The 22,421-nt window shown below is 37.3% G+C and overlaps 1 protein-coding gene across 1 annotated transcript in view; it reads right to left on the bottom strand.

Annotated features, from left to right (window-relative positions):
• Ptp36E (protein tyrosine phosphatase 36E) overlaps positions 1 to 22,421 on the bottom strand; it is a 235,923-nt gene that overhangs the window by 105,345 nt on the left and 108,157 nt on the right. The window contains 1 exon segment of the mRNA XM_073086560.1: positions 12,090 to 12,547. Within this exon segment, the coding sequence (XP_072942661.1) occupies positions 12,090 to 12,276 (187 nt within the window). The 5' untranslated portion in view covers positions 12,277 to 12,547.

Genomic DNA, 22,421 nt, shown 5'->3' with positions numbered 1-22,421 from the left:
CACGTGCTTCGCTCCAAAACGGAGCATCGTCAGGGTAAGTTGACTCTACGATGTTTAATCGTTAAGTGAAACCCGTGTTGGTGGTGGTATGTATGGTGGTGTATATTTTTAGGTTTGCATCTAGCAGGATGCACGCATCCTTTGTGGGAGGGAAGGTGGTACATACTGCATGGTTTAAAATGTTTACCACTAGTTTTTTCCCGCTGCTTCGCCCGCGTTTAAATGAAAATAACATGACATACTAACATACATAAAACTGAAAATTCGTACCTTTCTCGGGTCTCAGACTATCTTTGTACAAAATTTCATTACAATCGGTTCTGTGGTTTAGGCGTGAAGAAGAGACAACCAGACAGACAGACAGACAGACAGAGTTACTTTCGGATTTATAATATTAGTAAGGACTAGTAAGGATTAGTAAGGATCATGCATATTGGTAGCGGATTGTTGCGAAGTAGTTTTAATTCTAACTTAATATATATCTATATCGGGGTATCAATAATCTATTAGTCTAGGGTAGACTTTTTTACATAGCCTAAACTAATTCTGCCAACGCACGGTACAATAAACCGGGACAATGTAGGCCAAACAAGCCAAACAAACAAGCCGATCATCCTAAACCCCATAGGAAAAACTAGTTGTGTCCAAACCAAACCAGTTTATTCCAGTCTAAATAAGAGCACTCCAGTGTAAACTGGTATGGCGTAGTTCAAACTAATTTCTCTTAGTTTTTAATACGTTTTTAATTGTTTTATGTTAATAAGAGTCTATTTAATTTGTGATGATTAGCAGTCTAGCGGGAAACTATATAAAAATAAAGAAGGATGTTATATTGTTTAGAGAATAAGATGCCATAGAATGGATTGTCAGAGAAAATAAAGAATGGAGCTGCTATTGAATATTTTATTATATAAAATAGTTCTTCAGAAATAACCAGCTTAAACACACTGATGCATGAGTCATGTAGAATAAAAATTAACTTTGTATTCTTCCTCAACGGATATGCTCAAAGGTTCTTAATTCGACATATATTGCTATAGCCTCACGAAATTTATGATCCATTTTCGACAATTTATCGATGTAAAAACATTTGACGCAAATAACCTACGTAGGCATTTATTTACTTCACATTACCAGTATATATTACCAATACACACCCATTACTCGAGTAAAAAGCATAAAATATTTATGGCTATTTTACTATCGATAAAGTCGTATATTCTTCCTGAATGCATTATGTACCTGCACATCGTTTTTACGTGCGGGCTTCATCATAAACAAAAATTTATATGACACCGAAAGTATGAAAATACATAAAGAGGAATGTTGTTTTTTATCCTACAGGAATACAGACACATGGTACTTTGAAATCCATCAAGCGCTCGCGAAGAATTCGCCGAGTAAGCCGAACAATGACGAGTATGTAAACGCTGCGTACGACAAGCGCGTTGTTATTTGTCTTGTTAAAAAAGTACATCTAGCGAAAAACGGACGAGTGTCGTCACGAGTGCCGAATGTGAAAGGTTATTTACATACCAGCACTCGCGTTTATTCGACTGCATTGGACGAGTATCTAAACCAGGCAAAAGATATATCCAAAAATGACTTTAGAATTAGACTGTGACATAAAATATAACGATAGATAACTCTTGACAATGGTTTAGCCCTATATAAAGATAAAAAAAATTAAATATTTGTGTAGGTGGTAAAACCAGTATGTTCCTGCCAGGGAGGTACTATCACCACCACACCACACTTATTTGTCAAGGTGGTAGAACCCTTTGTGGTTCGACTCCGGCGGCACCACCGCCGCACCTATTTCTGCCTAATAACAGCAGTGTTAGGCGCTGCTGTGTTCCGTTTTGAAGGGTGTGGTAAGGGAGACAGACTTTTCCGAGGCTTAGCGTCAGCGTAGTTCTCAGGGGTAGAGGCGCATCTGTGGCCGACCTCAGGTAGGAATATCTAATCCTATCTGGGGTTGATTACAGACGTCCATGGACGGCAGTAGCCACTTACCATCAGGCGGACTGCATGCTCGTCTGCTACTCCTATATTACAAAAAAACGTATTTCTAGCGTAGACACCGGTTAAAAAGAGTTGACAATCTTAGTCCTCAGGAGTGGCAATGCATCAGGAATCGACTTCAGGTGACATCTATTCTATGTGAATTTGGTTACAAATGTTACGACTTTTTGTAGGAGTCTTCTATTTGGAGTGGCTTTTATTTATCCGATATACGAGTATTAGAAATTCATTATCACTTGCTTCAATGGTGAAGGAAACATCGTGAAGAAACCTGCATTTATAAAAAAAATATCTAATGTAGTTATGTGAAGTCTACAGATTCGCACTTGGCCAGCGTGTTGGACTATGGCCTAATCCTTCTCATTCTGAGAAGAGACCCGTGCCCAGCAGCGGCTCGGTAATGAGTTGTTGATGATTACTTATCCATGACCGATAGTTTTTTTTAATTAAAACAAAAGTCATTTTTAAAACTTAATACGAACGATTAAAGTATTTTTACACGTGTGAAGTGTGAAGAGACCACTTTGCACAAATATAATTTTCATTCAAAATACCTTATTAAAATTTGCACATTAAAATTCTTTCATAATTACCGTGACCGCTGAATGCCTGAATTTATGTGATTGACCACGTATAAAATGAAGCTGAAAACCAATTGGATATTATTATTAAATTCCTCGTTTATGAAGTGAATAAATTTAATAACAAGTTAATACCGCTCATCATCATTAACCCAATACTGTCCCACTGCTGGGCACGGGTCTCCTCTCATGATGAGGATTAGGCCATAGTCCACCACGCTGGCCAAGTGGGTATTGGTAGACTTCACATACCTTTGGGATTTTTTTTATAAATCTCTCAGGTATGCAGGTTTCCTCACGATGTTTTCCTTCACCGTTTAGCAAGTGATAATTAATTTTGAAAAATAACTTTGAAAAATCAGAGGTGGGTGCCTGGGATTTGAACCTCGGACCCTCTGATCGAGACGCCGAGTTTCTTAACCACTAGGCTATTACTACCTAATACCCCTATTTTAATGTTTAATATTTATATTAGGTATAAAAGCAAATGAACATTCCAGGTTCAAATTACGAGGGATTCTACCTCCTTTATGCCCTTGTAAAAAGACTCATACTCTTTTGTGACATCAATATCATAGCATGTAATAGTGCGGAAGTCCTTTATTCAAAGAGTGAACTCACTGATATTTCATAGCAAATACTACCAAAAAATCGAGTACGTTTCCGTGGTCGTGATCATGACCGTTCCGCGAGATAGTTTCTCCCGATTTTTTGGCAGCCGCCTACAAACTTGACACGGCATCGAATCTATTTTCGGTACAATTGCCTAGAGTACAAGAGTACCTGGCTTGTCTAGGGCTGCTAATTTCATTCTCGGTTGTAAATTTTAATTGGCAACTCTTTGGGTTGTTTTAACAAGCTTTTTTTGGCTCGCTTTGTTAGTTCGTGTGAAGATCAGATCTTGCAAGTCAAATTTACTACCGGTATCTAATTGAGCTGAAAAGCAGGCTCAGTATTTAATACTCATTTGATTTTGATGATAATGCAGTATGCATTAGTGACGTTATTTTCAATGTAATAAGGTGGAAGCCCCAAAATGGTGGATCAATTATTTTTCTATGCATTATGAGTATGAACGAGTTTTCTGACAGGAACAGAAAAAAATATATATTAGTGGCTTTAAATTTAATTTCAAAATTTGATAAAATAAATGCTTGTATTAAAAACTTTGAAAAAATAAATTGTGCATTTTCTATATTCGAATAGAAATCGTCACAACCCTAAAAGTCTTCAAAGGCAAGTATAACAGTTCTAATAGCAACAATATGTCTGTCCGTATTTTCTGACACAGGTCGTTCGGAAATAGACTGAAAAGGCTGTTGCCCGCTAGGTCAAGATAAAGACGAACAGCTTTTTCTATGTGTACAATTAAAACAGCTAAACATTTTAGTGTTTCTTTAATAGATAATAGCACTTTTATGACGCTAAGCGTCAGGTTTTATTGTTATGGTTTGGAAGATTATTTTTGTATGGATTTTAAAGTAAAAGCTAGTCGCAATTGAAGTAAAACTCGGCCCCTTATTTGGCGAATCTTAGGTTTGAAGGAAGTCTTCGTGAGCAAACATACTAGAGAATTCTTGAATAATTATAGTTTTAAAAACTAAAAACCACGCAAAGATCGCACAAGAAAAATCGTTAATCCTGATTCCTGACAATACTGATGCGGAGAATGGGATAAAATTATAATATTAAAATCGTGTATTGTCATCGATTCTTGACCATTGTTTAAAATTTTAAATTAATCGGACCGTTCGAATTAAAAAAAAGGCGAGATCAAAGATTCCGTTACATACATACATACATAGATACAACCCAAGCTAATAAAACCGTGGTAAAAAGTTCTCAAAGATGAGTCCAGTCTATCAATTCACACTTGACCAACGCGGTGAACTGCAACTCGAATCCTGCTCACTGTACGAGAAGACTGGTGCCCAGTTATGGATGATAGAATTGTGCCCTCAATCAGGTAGACTACACGCTCATTTACTCCTTCAGTGCAATACAAACATCTCTTATTTTTTATTATTATTACAAATTGATTTATTATTACTATCAGATCGACTGCACGCTCATTTGATACTTCAGTGCGATAAAAAAAATCTTTCCATTTTTTTATTATTGCTATACGGATATCGGGATATTCATTCCTTTGTCTCCTCACCTGTATCCTTCTAAACTTCTCCAAAACTATAATCCTCAATGTTGGATAACAGGACCGAATGTCGGAACTTCCGCATATGAATGACTTTGAAAGACAAAGTTTGTTTTAATGTTTGCTTAGGATGATATCTTCTGAGGTTCTGTAGCATATCGCATGTATTCTTGGAAACTTTGCTCGTTGTATAATCAGATTTCTCTTGTTTATAAATTGTATTTTAACTTTTATTGAAAGGTACCAGCGTCGTACTTATTTCTAATGTGAAGTAATTCTGTATCTGTGGATGGGTGTGATTGCTGGGTGATTATTATTATTATATAGTAGTAGCACACGAGCATGTAGTCCGCCTCATGGTAAATGGCTACTGCCACCCATGGACATCGCCTCAGATAAATATGTCTCCCTCACCACACCCTTCAAACCAACACAGCAGCGCTTAACACTGCTGTTACTAGGTAGAATTAGATCTGGCGGTCATGTCACGAATTTGTGATTCGCTGCAGAATAAAATCTTTGTTGTGCATAGAGTTACAGATATCTAAGGCAGTGATATTTTTATTTATTTATAATATAGGGGTAGCAGACGAGCATACAGTCCACCTGATGGTAAGTGGCTACTGCCGCCCATTGGCATCTGTAATCAACCCCAGATAGGATTAGATATTCCCACCTGAGGTCGGCCACAGATGCGCCGCTACCCCTGAGGACTAAGCTGGAATGCCTCGGAAAAGTCTCTCTCCCTTACCACACCCTTCAAACCGGAACACAGCAGTGCCTAACACTGCTGTTATTAGGTAGAAATAGGTGTGGCGGTGGTGCCGCCGGAGTCGAACCACAAAGGTTTCTACCACCTTCTGAATAGATAGACTGATAGATAGCCTAGTGGTTAAGAAAATCGGCCTCTCGATCGATGGGTCCGAGGTTCAAATCCCAGGCACGCCTCTGATTTTTCGAAATAATGTGCGTATTAGAAATTAATAATTATCACTTGCTACGGTGAAGGAAAACATCGCGAGGAAACATGCATAACTGAGAGATTTGGCCAGCGCGGTGGACTATAGCCTAATCCTTCTTATTCTGAGAGGAGACCCGTGCCCAGCAGTGGGACAATAACGGGTTGATGATAATGATGATAAGCGCTGCAGTAACCACTTACCATCATGTGAACTATGCGTTATTGCGGCTCGCACCATCAGATGGATTGTATGTTTTTTGCTACTGTTACAAAAACGTCCACCTATCCAATAAAATATAATTCCACTGTTCAAATAATGCACCTTTACTCAATATTGGAATTGCATTGCCATATTGAATCTAATATTTGCTAGAGTGACGTCGAGCGAACCAATTAAGCCGACTCACGATAACATTCAATACCATGTTTATTCCACAAATATTGCACGTAGAAATATTTGTTAAACTTTGAGAAACGTTATTCTATTGTTTTGTTCTAAGTTTCAAATATACATGAATAAATTAATAAAATAATCATTATTGTATTTATTTGAAAATATTCAATACAATGACATCACGCTTAAATTAATTATTAAAGGCAATTGCTTTAATAATGGATCTAAGCACTTATTGTAGTTTTAATAATTATATATATATTTTTTTATTAAAATATTTTATTTTTATTTTATGGTAATGGTTTTACGCATACAGCTATATCGATACAACAATTAGGAAATTTTTTTTATTAATGAAACCCCTTAATTTTTTAAATATTTTTCTTTTGAAAAAAAAAAAAACAAAAAACGCGACCGATTTCTATATCACTACAAAGTAAAAATGTTTCAATAAAAATTTATTTGAGTATCTACATAGTTGAGAAGTCCAACTAAATTGTCAACGTACATAGTTCGCTGGCCGATGAAGTAATTTGTGTAAGATATAAGCACCGTTAAATATGTATTTTACTCAAAAAATCACAGGTGTGTAAAATCTTCTACACACATTTGACTTGGCTTAGTTCTCATATAGACACCAACTTCGTGCCCAACACTGGTACAGTAACCGATCAATGCCGATACACACATCTGTGTCCAAGCATCTCCAATCGCATCTTATTTACACGTGCCATCGACCCATCCAATTAGTGGGAGTCTCGACAATCAATCCCACTATACTAACAGTCCCCAGCTTAGATGCTAACATCAATATTAATTGGATTTCCGTAGCAATGCTATTATGTATGACACGATCAAACATGACCTGAGGTTAAAGGTTTGATGTAAATCTTATATATAAAATTCTCGTGTCACAATGTTAGTTACCGTACCCCTCCGAATCGGCTGTATCGATTTTCACCAAATTTTATATGCATATACATACTACATAACATTTTTTTTATTTATTGGGCAATACAACGTTTGGCGGGTCAGCTAGTATTTTTAATTAAAAAAATATTATCAACATCACCAACACCTATATTTCACCTACCTTTACATGGAACGATAAACCTTAAAGATTTAATCATAAATATCCATAATTATTAAAAAGTATAAAAATATATTAATTATTAAAGTAAAAAATGTATCTCTTCCTATAATAAGTTATAAAACTATAAACTATCTTCATATACATAGTTTATATCTACTAAAATATAAACTATATGAATTCATAAATTTAAACTTCCTATAAAATGCGGAATGTTTTAATATCGTCACATTTTATAGTTCTTCATGCAAATCATGTACAATATAAGCGTTTTCACTTCGCGTATTAACACCTCGCTTCGCTTTTGTGAGCCCCAGAGCACTTCCCAAACCTTTCCACATGAAACTTTAATCCTTTTTCTTCACAAACAGCCACTAACATGGAATTGCCAAAATACGATCCCTGAGGGTGTTAAAATATTCCGAACATAAACTCCTAGGGGTGAAAGTGCCACAAGGATATACAATTTTAGTCATTATTTATTCATGTTGTATCAAAGACATTTAAAGGATAAGGAACCCGAAGAGCAAAGGATATGGGGAGATGAACTTGAACTTTCCATATACATACATTTGATAGAAGAAAGAAAGAAAGAGCCCGAAGAGCAAGGGATTTGGGAACGTGAACTTGAACTTTCCATATACACGGATAAGAGAAAGAAAGTAGACATATTAAAGGAGCGTCTCGTGTGCATTTTGCCCTTCGGCTGCAGGAAAGCTTTTTTTCGAAGATTCACGCGTTCTCTTACGGATGTTTGTTTCGGACTCCTCGATTTTTTTTGGTTAACCTAACGATTAAGCACATGTGCTACCTGATGGAAAGTAATCAACGCCGCCTATGGACATTTGCAACACCAGAGAAGTCGCCAATGCATCGCCAGTTTTGGAGGTGAGCTCTTTTTGCACCTTTTTTGAAGAGTCCTACGTCATAGCGCTCCGGGAATACCTCAGGAGGAAGCTCATTCTACATCTTACACGTCCGCGGCAAGAACGTGCAAACCGAACCGTGTGAACCTGCCACGTGTCCAGTTGGTGAACATGGAACTTCATCCTTCGGCGAGTGGTGTGATGCAGGAATGGTGACGTAGGCGCCAGGTCGAACAGTTATTCGGTCATTCGTTTAGTTTGTAGCCCATCCGAAAAACATAATTTTATAGTCGGATAGATACGGCAAATTTAGCTATCGACGGTCCCAAAACTTCGATGATGGAGTATGATGTAGAACGCTGTAATCAATACATTACTGTAGCACTTGTCGGCTACTTCACGCTCGTCGGGTACAGGCTTCTCCTACAATTAAGAAGGGTTTAGCCCATAGTCCAACACATAGGCAATGTTATTGGTATGTATTGCACATACTTTTTAGAAGCCTTTGCTTTATCGATTATCAATACTTTTCAGACACACTACGGTTACAAGATAAAACGATGACATCACGCTTGCAACGAGTTTCCATTACAAAGCATTCCAATTTCAAAACGCGTTCTAATTTATCTCGAAACTAGGTTCGCATCGCAACATTTTAATCGTTATTTATCGATGTTGTTCCACTGGCTTATGGAGCTAACCCAACAGATTTAGCTAAATCTTATCTGTGTAATATAAAAGCAAATAGCGGAACATTTGGATCGCGCAATTCAGTGGAAAATTCGTTTTACATCTGGACTTTATTTTTAGGTTTCAAGTGCACGGTATCGGTTAAGGCCTGGCCAAACAGAACGCGTATTTTAGCGGCGCGCTAGGTGTTAGCGCTAAAAGAAAAACCTGACGTCTCTAGCGTCGAGTTGTCGTACTGAGTTACTACTAAACGGTCAAACAGAGCGCGTACGCGTACGAATGTTGCGGCGCTAGGGATCCTTGTCTCTCCCTGTAGGTCCGGGACCAGAATAGGGTTACGGTTTCCCTTGTCTGTCGTAAGAGGCGACTAAATGGGGGCTTCCGGAGTCGCGGGCGGTAAGAGTGGGAACTCGAACCGCCCCGAAAGCGACCCCGAATAGGACGGCGGTATGAATAGCCACATATCGTCGTATAAACCAATTCATGTGGCGAGCTTTATGCTCACCTGGGTGGCGCTTGACAGGGCAACACGCTTAGAGGACTCCGGTTGCGTTAATTTGGAAATCCCGGAATCCTCATCGCAGCGTCGAGGACAATCTCCAGGGGGGTTTTAGTGCGGTAAGAATCCCACGTAACCCCGTGTCGCTCCCATGGCACTGAGTACCTTTTGAAGGTTTTCTTCTCGTCACCAAAAAAGGCGTTCTTGTCGCCGGACGTTGAATTTTTTTACAGATTTGAGCATAGCGCGGCGCTAGAATACGCTTTCTGTGTGACCAGGCCTTTAGCGTCTTGTCTGCATCGTTTACTTTATAGCAGCGCGTTTGGTCATCTGTGGTTCGTTTACTGGCATTTGGTTGTTTTACGATTGTATTATTGTTTTCACGTGTAGCTAAGAAAGGACTTTGCACTTTTATATATTCACATTTTATGGCCTCGGTGTTTGTATATATTATTATAATGAAATGTATTTTTTGGCTTAAAATAAAAGATCAATGATATTTTTAATCCCTATTTAAAGATTTATGGTTAATTTTAATTTACCTCAAATTTTTCGTTCAAATTTATATTGTTGATAAACTTAATTTTAGGGGTTCCATTTTGGGGGTCTTAGAATTTCGTTATCATCATCACTAAAATTGTACTTAATACAGTTTGTTATGCTCTAATTTTGTAATGTATATTTAGAAATAACGCCTCTACTTAGGCGTCTACTGTACGAGTAGATAAATATAATATTATATCCTTCATGCTTTTTTATTATCACACTTTTATTAGCTTAGGTTGTATGTATGTATGTTACTATGTAACGGAATCTTTCAACCCGATTTATATCCACTTTGAACGTTCCGTTTAATTCAAAATTTTGAAGAATTATCAAAAACCGATGACAATACACGATTTTAATAATTTTGTACCATTGTCCTTATCAACATCTTCAGGATTCACGATTTTCGAGACGAGATTGTTCCAGCGCCTTAGAGAAAGTTCATCGCAAGTTACTAGATTGATTTTTAGGATTCCGTACTCACAGGGTAAAACGAAACCCTCCGCTGTCTGTTCGTGTGTCACAGGGCTTTATCTCTTAAACCGTAATAGATAGACACTTGATTTTTTTATAAATCATACATCACGCTTTTCGAAAACTGATAAATGGAGCACCCCAAGCTTTTTTCACAATTATACTATTTACTGTTCCTTAATTGACTCCTACATTGAAAATTATTTTTTACTTTTTAGTTGATTTATTTATAAAAGCGTGTTTTTTAGTTTTTAAACTATATTTATTATAATTGAAAACGTCCAGTATAATTTCCTCGAGAAACCTACAAAAAATAATGTCTCAGCTGGCTTGAAAAAATATATTCCCTAACCTAACACTTAACTCTTTGAACGAGGGTTGTAATTACTTTCTTGTCATTACCAGTACAGTGGTTTTTCTACAATTTTTTCTTTGTTATAAAAATGTGCTAACGGAGAAAAGTTTATAACGGTGTTATACTTAAAACAAGATATTTACATAAACATTTTTCGTCTTTTGCTTATGTAAGTATTTTTTGTTTCGATCAACGGCCGGTTTTATAATACTACCGACTATTACTACGTAAGTTAAAGAATAAAAAAATCTACTCATCTTAGAAATTGAAACTTATGAAAAGAGTATCAAAACACAAAAATACCGTCTTTCGTGCGTGCACATATATAGACGAATACAATACCACCAAGACCCAGAACAAAAATCTAAATTCATTATTTACATATCTGTTTACCTGGGGATCGAATCCGGAACCCTTTGCGCGTCAAACCGATATGATTTCGCTCCGCCACGCGACTTTTCGAGTGTTGTTGTATTTTGGTTTAAATAATGTTATAACATAACAGACACAAGAAGCATTCGAATTGATAAACTGAGGGGTAACATTACATCTTTATTCACCTCATGTAGGACCCTAATCCTTTTTGGAGTTAATTACGAATGCTGATGGGCAACAGTGACCTCTTATTATATACTTCTATGTAACACTACTATGTTAAAGGGGTCTAAAACGTATAATACAATGCATTACACCCCTGAGGAATAAGTTGCGACTGATAATTCTAACATAAGTATTGAGTATCTATAAGTAGAGTATATACAGGGCCTGATTAACCCTTAGGCTACTTAGGCTGCAGCCTAGGGCGCGAGGATCGGGGGGGCGCGCCAAAATTGTGTCTTCGGCACTTTTAATTTCATGTAGTAAACAAAGTCAAAACTAATATATTACTTTTGAGGTCTATCGTAACGGTGGGGGCGCGTCTTCATAATTAGCCTAGGGCGGTCAGAACTCTTGATCCGTCGCTGTATATATATATATATATATATATATATATATATATATATATATATATATATATATGTATATTGTATATGTACAGATTATGAACCAGCCAAATGTCTATCACTGTAAAATGTTACAAAAATATCTTTTATCACATCGATGTGTCACCAATATATTCAATTATATAGTAGATAGATCGGATATGATAAGGAAATATTGCATCCACGACTTACAGCCAATTGGTAACCAGTTGTTTTGAAATATACCTATGTTAAATGTCAATTAGTCCAATAGTTACGATAACAGATTTTGTAAGAAAATTTTAACATTAACCGATCCCTAAATATTTTAACCGTTCTTAATAATAGATCTATCCAACGTTTTGTCGATCAAAGATCGACGTTTGTCAGTTATTTCATTAAATAATTCTCAAATTTTGATTGTTTGGCAAATGTGGAGAGATTGAATATTAATACTCGTTAATTCATTTGATGTGTAACAAAAAGCAACTTACCAAAAGATATGAGGCCGCTGTTCAGCATCAGAAGCTTCAAATTATTCGGAATGGAGACCAAGCTGGTGGTGCCTGGGTCATTCTTCGCCTTCTTCTCCTGGTCATACCTAGGTCCAGTGGACCTAGACCTCCCTTTCCTGTGGCTGGTGGTCACCGACGTGCCCCGATGTCCCGTACGAGACGACATATTCACCACTGTTCACTAAAATTCTAATTTATAGCCGATCAACAGTATCTGGCGTTTTACTGCGCCATCGTCGAACTATTTACGACTGACACAATATTTTCAGATTACGCACGTAACACCTATTAATATTACCTAAGCGTTATATTATTTATAAGCGTAATATTGTTTATCAAAACCTATGTACACTACACTACACTACACTGTCTAACACTTATTCACTAACGTAGAAAGTTCGCCGCGATATCATAATAGTTAACGCACGCCTGATTTTCTGAAACAAAGAGAATGGTTCAATTAGTATAATTACTAAGAATATATTGTCTTGGTAGTGATAAATAAGAATGTATGAAGGTGGTAGAACCCTTTGTGGTTCGACTCCGGCGGCGCCACCGCCACACCTATTTCTGCCTAATAACAGCAGTGTTAGGCGCTGCTGTGTTCCGGTTTGAAGGGTGTGGTAAGGGAGACAGACTTTTCCGACGCGTTCCAGCTTAGTCCTCAGGGGTAGCGGCGCATCTGTGGCCTACCTCAGGTAGGAATATCTAATCCTATCTGGGGTTGATTGCTGATGTCCATGGGCGGCAGTAGCCACTTACCATCAGGTGGACTGCATGCTCGTCTGCTACTTCTATATTATATATAAAAAAAAAATGTATACTACTAAGTATAAGAATACTGCAATAAATACTGAAATCGTTGGGATTCCGGATTTTAAATCTAATAAAACATTGCAATTATAAATGGTAAAAAGCATAATTGTGTAAAAGACATTTAGTAGTTGATATTACCTTAAGGTAAACTAGATGGCATAAAGTTTGAAATTATTAGTCATTTCTTTAATATTAAAGAAATGACTAATAATGTAATATCACATAAAAAAAAATCTTACGTCCGCCAATGAGTCAACTCTTACACAAATACTTGCGCACTTATTCACGCACACACATTCACACACATTCTGTATTTTACAGTAACAGTCTGTATGTACGTGTGAATAACACATGCATACAAAAACAATTAATTAATCTTCGAAGATAATATTTATCTACCACTAATCCTGGATTTAAAATATGGACAGCATAATTAGACTTTCAGAACCTTGACTCTGACCACTGAGAAGATTATGAAGTTTACAATAGGAAGGTGTTAATTAGAGTTGGCCGGAGTCATTGTGATTCAGATTTGCATCAAATTTAGTCCCGGTTTGGGTAAAACTTTGGTATTAGCTTTAAACTTTAGGTACTGAACATGGTAGTTAGAAAAAGCTATTACAATATTCTTTTTTAAAATCAAGACTGTCTTACGATATTTTCCATCACCGCTAAAGTAAGTACGATAATTAATTTTCAATAATCAAATAACTTTGAAAATTTAGAGATGCTTTCGAACAAGAGCGAGCTAGGATTCGAACCTCACACCTATCTATTGCGCGGCTCCGTTTTAACCACAAAGCTATCACTGCTGCCAGGTTTAATTATTGCTATCCACTGATAATCGGCAGCGACAGATTAACGTGCCTTCCGAAGTACTAAAGCGTGCATGAAAAGTCAGAGATGACACATTCAAACCCCGACCGCGCCCCGTTACTTAACTTTGTAGATGACATGCGATCAATACTTGCGCTCTTCTGAAATATAGTACTCTATGTTATAGTGAAAGTCCTGTAAAATATTGGTTTGTTGGTATTTTATAGTAATGTAGAAATAGCGAACGAGAATGGAGTCTACTTAGTAAGTGGCTACTACCGCTGCCTCCCCGAGGCATCATAGTCAACTATAGTAAGGCTAAAATTCCTACCTGAGGGTTTGACTTTCTTTACAATATAGGCTTTTAATAATATAGATATAGCAGACGAGCATGCAGTCCACCTGATAGTAAATGGCTCCTGCTGCCCATGGACATCAGTAATCAACCTTAGATAAGAGGCCTACCTGAGGTCAGCCACAGATGCGAAGCTACTTCTGAGCTACTAAGTTGGAACACCTTGGATAATTATGTCTCCCTTACCACAACCTTCAAACACTGCTGTTATTAGGCAGACATAGATGTGGCGGTGGTGCTACCGAACTCTACCACCACACACACACCTACACACAGAGTTCTACCACATTCATTTAAAAATTCACGTTAAAATTAACTAGAAAGCATCATGAATCAGATTAGCGTTGAATTTGGCCGCTGTTTGAACGAAAGTTCGGGTGTCAAGTCAGTTTAGCGCTTCCAACTGACATCGTAGTTTGGCAATTTGAAATTCGCTTAAATGGAAATTAAATCTAATTTTGTCGTTAGCTGGATGTGGTGAATAAAAGCCGTGCATCGAAAATCACTTGCAGATTATCTCGTGGTTTTCATGGTGTTAGAACACATATGGTAACACCGCCACAACTATTCCTGCCGTATCGTAGCGGTGTTAAGCGCTGGAGTAATGTATTTCAATAAGGTAAGGAAGATATACTTTTACAACGGGTTCCAACTTAGTCATCAGTATTAATTGTAATCTAAATGTTCATACAATTTCACCTTTTCATGGTCAGTGACATGTTGTAAGTTACGCAATGTATCTAACAAAACATAAGAGAGTGACGTCACACTTCTCTTCGGCAAAAGAAACAAAGTGTGGAGAGTCTGTTTTTATAAAAATAGAATAAACCGCACGTTCTTGTCAAAGTAAAGGTAAATTCACACGTTTTAGATTTTAACAATTCGTATTTTTATGAATCCGTAGGAGGAAATAATTTAGGAATCTTGGTTTATGAGAATCGGACGGGCTTTTCTAAGAATGAATGATATTAATCATCTTGGCAACTGAACATTCTGCGTGTGTCTAAGTGATCTTGCCTAGGATAGCGGCCGTGCACAAATAGTCTTCGAGTTTATATAAACAAATGTTCACTGTGAGAGTGTGATTAGACATACTTGTAGTGCTACTGCCGCCCATTGACATCTGTAAACCCAAGTGGAACAAGTTCTACCTGAAACCGATTACAGATGCACTGCCCCTGTTGAAGACTAAAACACCTATTTCTGCCTAATAACAGCAGTGCTAGGCGCTGCTGTGTTCCGTTTTGAAGGGTGTGGTAAGGGAGACATACTTTTCCGAGGCGTTCCAGCTTACTCCTCAGGGGTAGCGGCGCATCTGTGGCCGACCTCATGTAGGAATATGGGGTTGATTACAGATAACCATGGGCGGCAGTAGCCACTTACCATCAGGTAGATTGCATGCTCGTCTGCTACTCCTTTATTATAAAAAAAAACCTCGCCGCCGGTCGTCGCACATGAAAGTTAGCTGGTATCCACACCTTTCCATAGGTGTGGTGGGGAATTGTCTGTGGAAGAGTGCTTTTAGCATATCTGCGGTCCCGAAAAAGGGCGTCCAGAGAAACACCGTGGGGTTTAAGCCGGTAGGAGTCCGGCATATCCTCTCCATTGCCACCTTGGTTAGAAAGAACCTATGGAGGGATTCCCCATGAAAAAAGTTATGGTGGTGCAAGCCCTCCCATATAAAAAAATATATAATGATAGAATTTTTTAACACTGCTATAAGACAGCTAGAAGACAGAAATAAACACCTATTACTAGCCTGAAGCAGTTTTGGAATCATCTCCATTCGAACCATATAGGTCACATTTTAATTTTATAATGACTTTATGCTCATAAAGGCGTATTTATTTATCAAAAGTGTTGTACAACAAACGAACCGAGTTTAGAAGAGCAGTATGTAAAAGCCCTAAAGCGTTGCGCCGTACATTCCTGGCAGCTACAGATATTGTTGGATATTGGCACGGGTAATGGAAGCTATCGCCTAATTATCTGCTGGCAATTACCCCGACTAAAACAACCTCGGCTTTCGATTTTAATGGAGCGGTATTTAAAATTATTGATATATTGCTTGCTGCACCAAATATAAAATTTGGTGTGTTTGCCGTCGAGGTCTCCACCAAACGCTGAAGCCACGGGTGGTTTTAATGCAAATGCCATATAACCCGGCGTCACTCCCACGGCGTCGGGTACCTTTTGAAGGTTTCCCACTTGTGAAAAAAAAAGGTACCTACATGTGAGAGGACTATTAAAGTCCCCAGGAGTAGCGAAGTATCTGACATCGGCTGTAAATACTCGTAGTTCTATTCGGGGTTGCTTGCAAATGCGACCTTCAGTATACTTTTTGCGTTGTCAATCTTATAAAAAACCATCAAAGCTTTTTAGAACACAGCCTAAGTAATTAACTATGGACTCAAGAGGCCAAACTTGTACCTTTAGGTATATGTTATATCTATAGGTTCTCATACGCATATCTAATAACATGTATTCCCAAGTGGCAGACTTGGTTGTTGTGTAATGCATTAGAGGTGTTACCACATTATATATGTACGTGACGTAACACGGGCGGTCTTTTAGTTAAATTTTGTTTCATTTACAATGTTCACTACATACATAGTATAAATGTGGTAGAACCCTTTGAGGTTCGACTCCGGCGGCACCACCGCCACACCTATTTCTACCTAATAACAGCAGTTAGGCGCTGCTGTGTTCCGGTTTGAAGGGTGTGGTAAGGGGGACAGACTTTTCCGAGGCGTTCCACCTTAGTCCTCAGGGGTAACGGCGCATCTGTGGCCGACCTCAGGTAGGAATATCTAATCCTATCTGGGGTTGATTAGAGATGTCCATGGGCGGCAGTAGCCACTTACTATCAGGTGGACTGCATGCTCGTCTGCTACTCCTATATTATAAAAAAAAAGTGTCCATCTCAGGTATTGGGGCCCCCTGGGCACAAAATAATGGGGCCTGTTAAAACCTAATAATTATAAGTATAAATTAAAAAGAAGTTTGTTTTATTTACAATGCCTACTTACATTAACGACCCGCGTGGCGGAGCGGCCACCATACCGGTCTGACGCGCAAAGGGTCCCGAGTTCGATCCCCGGCCAGACAGATATCTAAATGATGAATTTCTGTTTCTGGGTCTGGGTGTTTGTGTATTTGTCTATGTGTGTGTCCATGGCACCCACGACACAGTGAATCCTAGTGTGGGGCTGTGAGTGTAGAAAGCGTTTATTTATTTATTACTTAAGTAATATAGCTTAGTCTATCGCGATAAGATTATTATTGGACTACATTTCAAGGTTCGAATATGGATATTTTGTGTGTGAGTTTTGCGTGAACACATGTGCTTTATTTTCCAATTTGGTCGTCCAATATTTACAAATAATTATATGTATTTATGAAGCTAATATTAGTCACTATTGCCTATTACTCATTAATATAATACATTATGTTACTTAATTATTATATCCATCAATATTATTCCAATTTGCATAGTCAAATGGGGACGTAGGTTCAATAAAACCCCTTTGAGACACCATTACTTTTGGTTATCATATTATCTTTCCTACCGCACTCTATTGTACGGATACTTGTATAAAAGAAATTCTCTTCTGAATAACTAAAAAAAATGTCATTGTATCTCTATTTATATATGTATAGGTTTGTAATATAAAATATTCGACCGATTAACATAGAACTTGGTATTTTTATACCAACTATTTTATAGAGGTTCCGTCTAGATGTGGGGGCTCTTAGGCAAATCTTAACAGGGCCAATTGAAAAGAACCTTATAATAATAAAGAACAACTACGCTGCTAGTAGTTGTTCTTTAAGTTTCACATGCATATAAATATTAAGCAGCAGAGCGTCCGTGGCCCCCGTGGTAATGGTTACCTTTAAAACCTAACACTAAGTAAAATGATTACTAGGTTACATTATCTACATTTCCATGAAAACGCAAATAAAAGTTCCTTTCCAATAAATCCGGGGAAAGTGCTTACTGTAAGCTAATACTGCCTTCGAATACCTTTTATCGGTTTTCTCTCGATCATGTCCCGTTTATTAGAAATGACTTTATTTATTTCACAGATTGGCTCTACGAGTACTCTTTTAAATACGTGTCTAATATTTTTTTAAGAAGTCGGAATCACTAAGTAATATCATTGTTGTTTTCCTTTAGCATTAAATTTTTGTTATGTCATAACATTGAATAGCCACACTCATTTCTGCCTAATAACAGCAGTGTTAAGCGCTGCTGTGTTATGATTTGAAGGGTGTGGTAAGTGAGATATACTCTTCTGAGGCATTCCAGCATAGTCCTCAGCGGTAGCGGGACTATCTAGAGTTGATTCCAGATGACCATGTGTGACGGTAGCCACTTACCATGATGTGTACTACATTATTTTCCACATTAATGTCATAAAAAAGCTATGTTGACGCATGTAGGTATATTATAAATTAATTAAGCTGTTTTGAATAACATTATTCACGGCACAGTTATGTTACATAATTAGATACATTTGTAATTTTTTTTGCGACCTGGCTGCCTAAATATTTATTGTTACCTACATATTTTTTCGGTATGCGGAGCGGTTATTTATGAGGGCCATTACTTAGCACTACCGTTTCGTAAGGTGTTTTTCTAATAAAGAAGAAACGGCAAAAGAAACTCAGTAACACACGCTATCTTCTGAGCGGAGCGGAGATTACTGATTTTTACCACGCTTTTATTAGGTTCTATGTATGTATGTATGTATGTAACAGAATCTTTGAACTCGATTGTTACCCAATTTGAATGGTCCGATTAATTTAAAATTTAGAACAATTATCAAGAACCGATGACAATACACGATTTTAATAATTTCATCCCATTCTCCTTATCAGGATTGTCAGGAATCACTATTAACGATTTTCCTTGTGCTATTTTAGCGTGGTTTTTATTTTTAAACTATAATTATACAATAGATGCAAGAAATACAAGGTAGGGGTGTACATTTGTACAAATGTAATACATACCGACTTGAAATTATCTTTGAACATATCAGCAGCTAGTGTAGAAGGTGAAGAAAGTAATTATATTATTTATTTATACTATAGAAGTAGCCAACGAGCATGCAGTCCACCTGATGGTAAGTGGCAAATACTTTCATGGTCACCTGTAATCAAATTAAATAGATTACGGTCCTTCCGTAAGTTGGTTACAGGCGTGTTGCTACCCCTTAGTATTAAAATCCCTAGTATAAGAGTATTTCTCTTAAAAACACCTTGCTAATCAGAACACAGCAGTTCTTAAACTAATAACCCCACACTTTTCCATGAATGGGAATGGAAATTTAAATGTGCTATTTGAATTTTATGTGTGGTCGGAAATCGAACCTGGAACACTAAGTAATTGACTGACGTGACTGCTGTAGCACTACCATGAGTTGGCATAGAAACGCCACTATAGAAATTGTAAATATAACATAACTACTATCGTTACGGTATTTCTTGACAACGTCTGTCAAATTAATGACTCATGGGACCGAATTTGTATGGCAATAGATCGTAATGACATTCGCTAGCGATTTGATTTCGATAGGCTTTTTTACGTATCGAGTTACGTCACTACGGATTTTAGTTCTACGAGTAACCACCAGAGGCGCTGTACAATTTTTCATACATTTATTTTACGCAGTCGCTAGCGAGCAATACTTTTGTAAACTCATGGTAGTGCTACTGTAATTGTTAGGTACGCAGGTCGTCTAAAAAATGACAACTACGTATTTTGTATTGCCAAAAAGAAACTGCCTTTATTATTGTTTTGTTTCAATACAAAAGAATAATTAAAGGGAAATTAGCGAGGGCGTCACCCGCGTTTGCATGTTAATTAAATTAATTGAAAACTTTGTTCGTGTTCAATTACAATGGATTTTAATTGCTTCGTTACAGAATTTGGTTATTGCCTTAAATCTTTGACAATTTTCATAGCCAATTTCTGAGGTTTTGTAATGGAAGTACCTCACTGGTATTCTCTACATTTCGGAACTTGTAACTAAAATTGGCATACATCAATTTTAGACTATTTTTTCGTATATCCTACCACAATTAGGATGATTTTTTACAAGAGTAATGTGCGGCAGATAAGTGATGTGTGAGCTCAAACCTGAGCTAAGCTAAAATAGTGAGTGTTATGAGAGCAACGTCGGTCTTATACTTTGACTCGCACATGTAGCTCCAATCCTTAAGTCATAATATTCTCCACTTAATGATGGAAGTAGATATTAGGCACAAATCCTACATTTTAAGTGTGTCGACACTAAAGGTGCCACACCAGAGATGTAAAAGGTAAATCTGTGTACGAGGTCGAAGCTAAACTAAAGTAAGTGATATATGATTTTAGACTAAAAGTAAGTAAGTAAAGTAAGTGAATAAACACTATAGTTACATCGCTCGCGATCCGTAGCTCACATCCGTAGCTCCAATCCTTAGCTCGCATTTCCATTATAAAAAACATAGCTAAGCTACCAGCTAAGCTAAACTAAGAAACGAAAACTAAGCAGTCCTATTAGTGGATTTACACACACCCATAGCTCATATACCTCGCTTATTTCTAGATGAAAAGCACCCTAAAGTTGGTAGAATAACTAATTGAATCCAGTATGATCACACATTGGTAACATAACGATTCCACTATTTGTAATTTAGGAAATGTGTGTACTAGTCTGATCTTGATCTTCGCCAATGATAGTCCAAGAATAGTCCGGGTTTATTGGCGATACAGACGCCCGCGTAACGATCGATAAACGTGTGGTACAATTACTTGCAATTACGTGCACGTGCTGTGTAAACAAACACGATTATTATTTTTATAGTTTTCCGTTACGTTGTTTACTGGTTTTATCTATTTGTTGGTTGTTTCATCTATTATGCAGGATAGATATTTATAAGTCGGGGAGTTAATTTGAAAATAGAACCAGTATGGTTTGACAGAGGTTACATTACAATTTATAATTTATGAGTTTTTTTTTTATAATATAGGAGTAGCAGACGAGCGTGCAGTCTACCTGATGGTAAGTGGCTACTGCCGCCCATGGACATCTGTAATCAACCCCAGATAGGATTAGATATTCCTACCTGAGGTCGGCCACAGATGCGCCGCTACCCTTGAGGACTAAGCTGGAACGCCTCGGAAAAGAATGTCTCCCTTACCACACCCTTCAAAACGGAACACAGCAGCCTAACACTGCTGTTATGAGGCAGAAATAGGTGTGGCAGTGGTGCCGCCGGAGTCGAACCACAAAGGGTTCTACTACGTTCAAACGTAAGTAACGGGTACTTAAGATACGCGGTTTTAATTGCTTTTTTGTTGATATATCGACCGAATGGTAGGTCGAATAGACCAAACGTCGACCAGTCTACGCAAGTGATGGATCGTGGTCACGGAAAAACTGCGGTTAACAAGTACTAGTGGCAGATTAATCTATTTACCCTACGGCTAGTTTGTTTTTCTTTTTCGTTCCATTTCACGACACACAACACTAACGATATCTTTACGCACCGCACTTGCACTATTTGTGATTTGCATACGATACACGCATGTTACATGTACTGTGCTAACAAATGTAAATGCTTGTGTTACATACGAGTAAATTGCATCGCAAAATATGATTTATTTGCACTGACCTGTATATGATACGTTCAATATCTGTGCTATAAAAGGGACTTAAAGCTCCGACAAATGAATTAAACCTAGGATTATCTCTTAACATTAGTCACAGTGTGACAAAAATTTCCAAAGCTGATAAAGTCATTAAAAATCCTTTCTTTTTATATCTTTCTCTTTGATATCTTTTAACTCCACTGGAACGCAAAGATAAGTGAATAAGTCGACTAACGCTATTTATGTGAAACGGCTGAAAAGTTAATAACGAAAGAATTCTACACAGGCTCGTTCTTGGAGTAATGAGTTTGTGAATCATTATATTATTGAGAAAGATTTGTCCACAATTTAAAATAATATCAAAGTGTAAGATTTACAAATTAATGATATTCCTTTTAATAAATAATATACACTTTATATTTTATATAATTACTCGTCTAAGCAATTACTTTGTTGAATTTGATAGTTTACTGAATGTTCTAAAACTTAGCTATCATTTTATGAAAATACTAAAATTAATGTTCGTAGTTATTAAACATGTAAATACAACGTGAATTTGCATTTATTTTATATTTCTTATAATACAGTAGTAGCTAACTATCATACAGTCCTTATGGCTTGTGGCTACTGCCTCCGATGGACATCTCAAATAATCCCCAGATAAGATTAGATATCTGCTTGA

This window comes from Epargyreus clarus, unplaced genomic scaffold (assembly GCF_041222505.1).
Source record: "Epargyreus clarus isolate Ecla_fem2 unplaced genomic scaffold, WU_Ecla_fem_2.2 ptg000024l, whole genome shotgun sequence".
NCBI lineage: Eukaryota > Metazoa > Arthropoda > Insecta > Lepidoptera > Hesperiidae > Epargyreus > Epargyreus clarus.
This window is presented reverse-complemented; position numbering and strand designations above follow the sequence as displayed.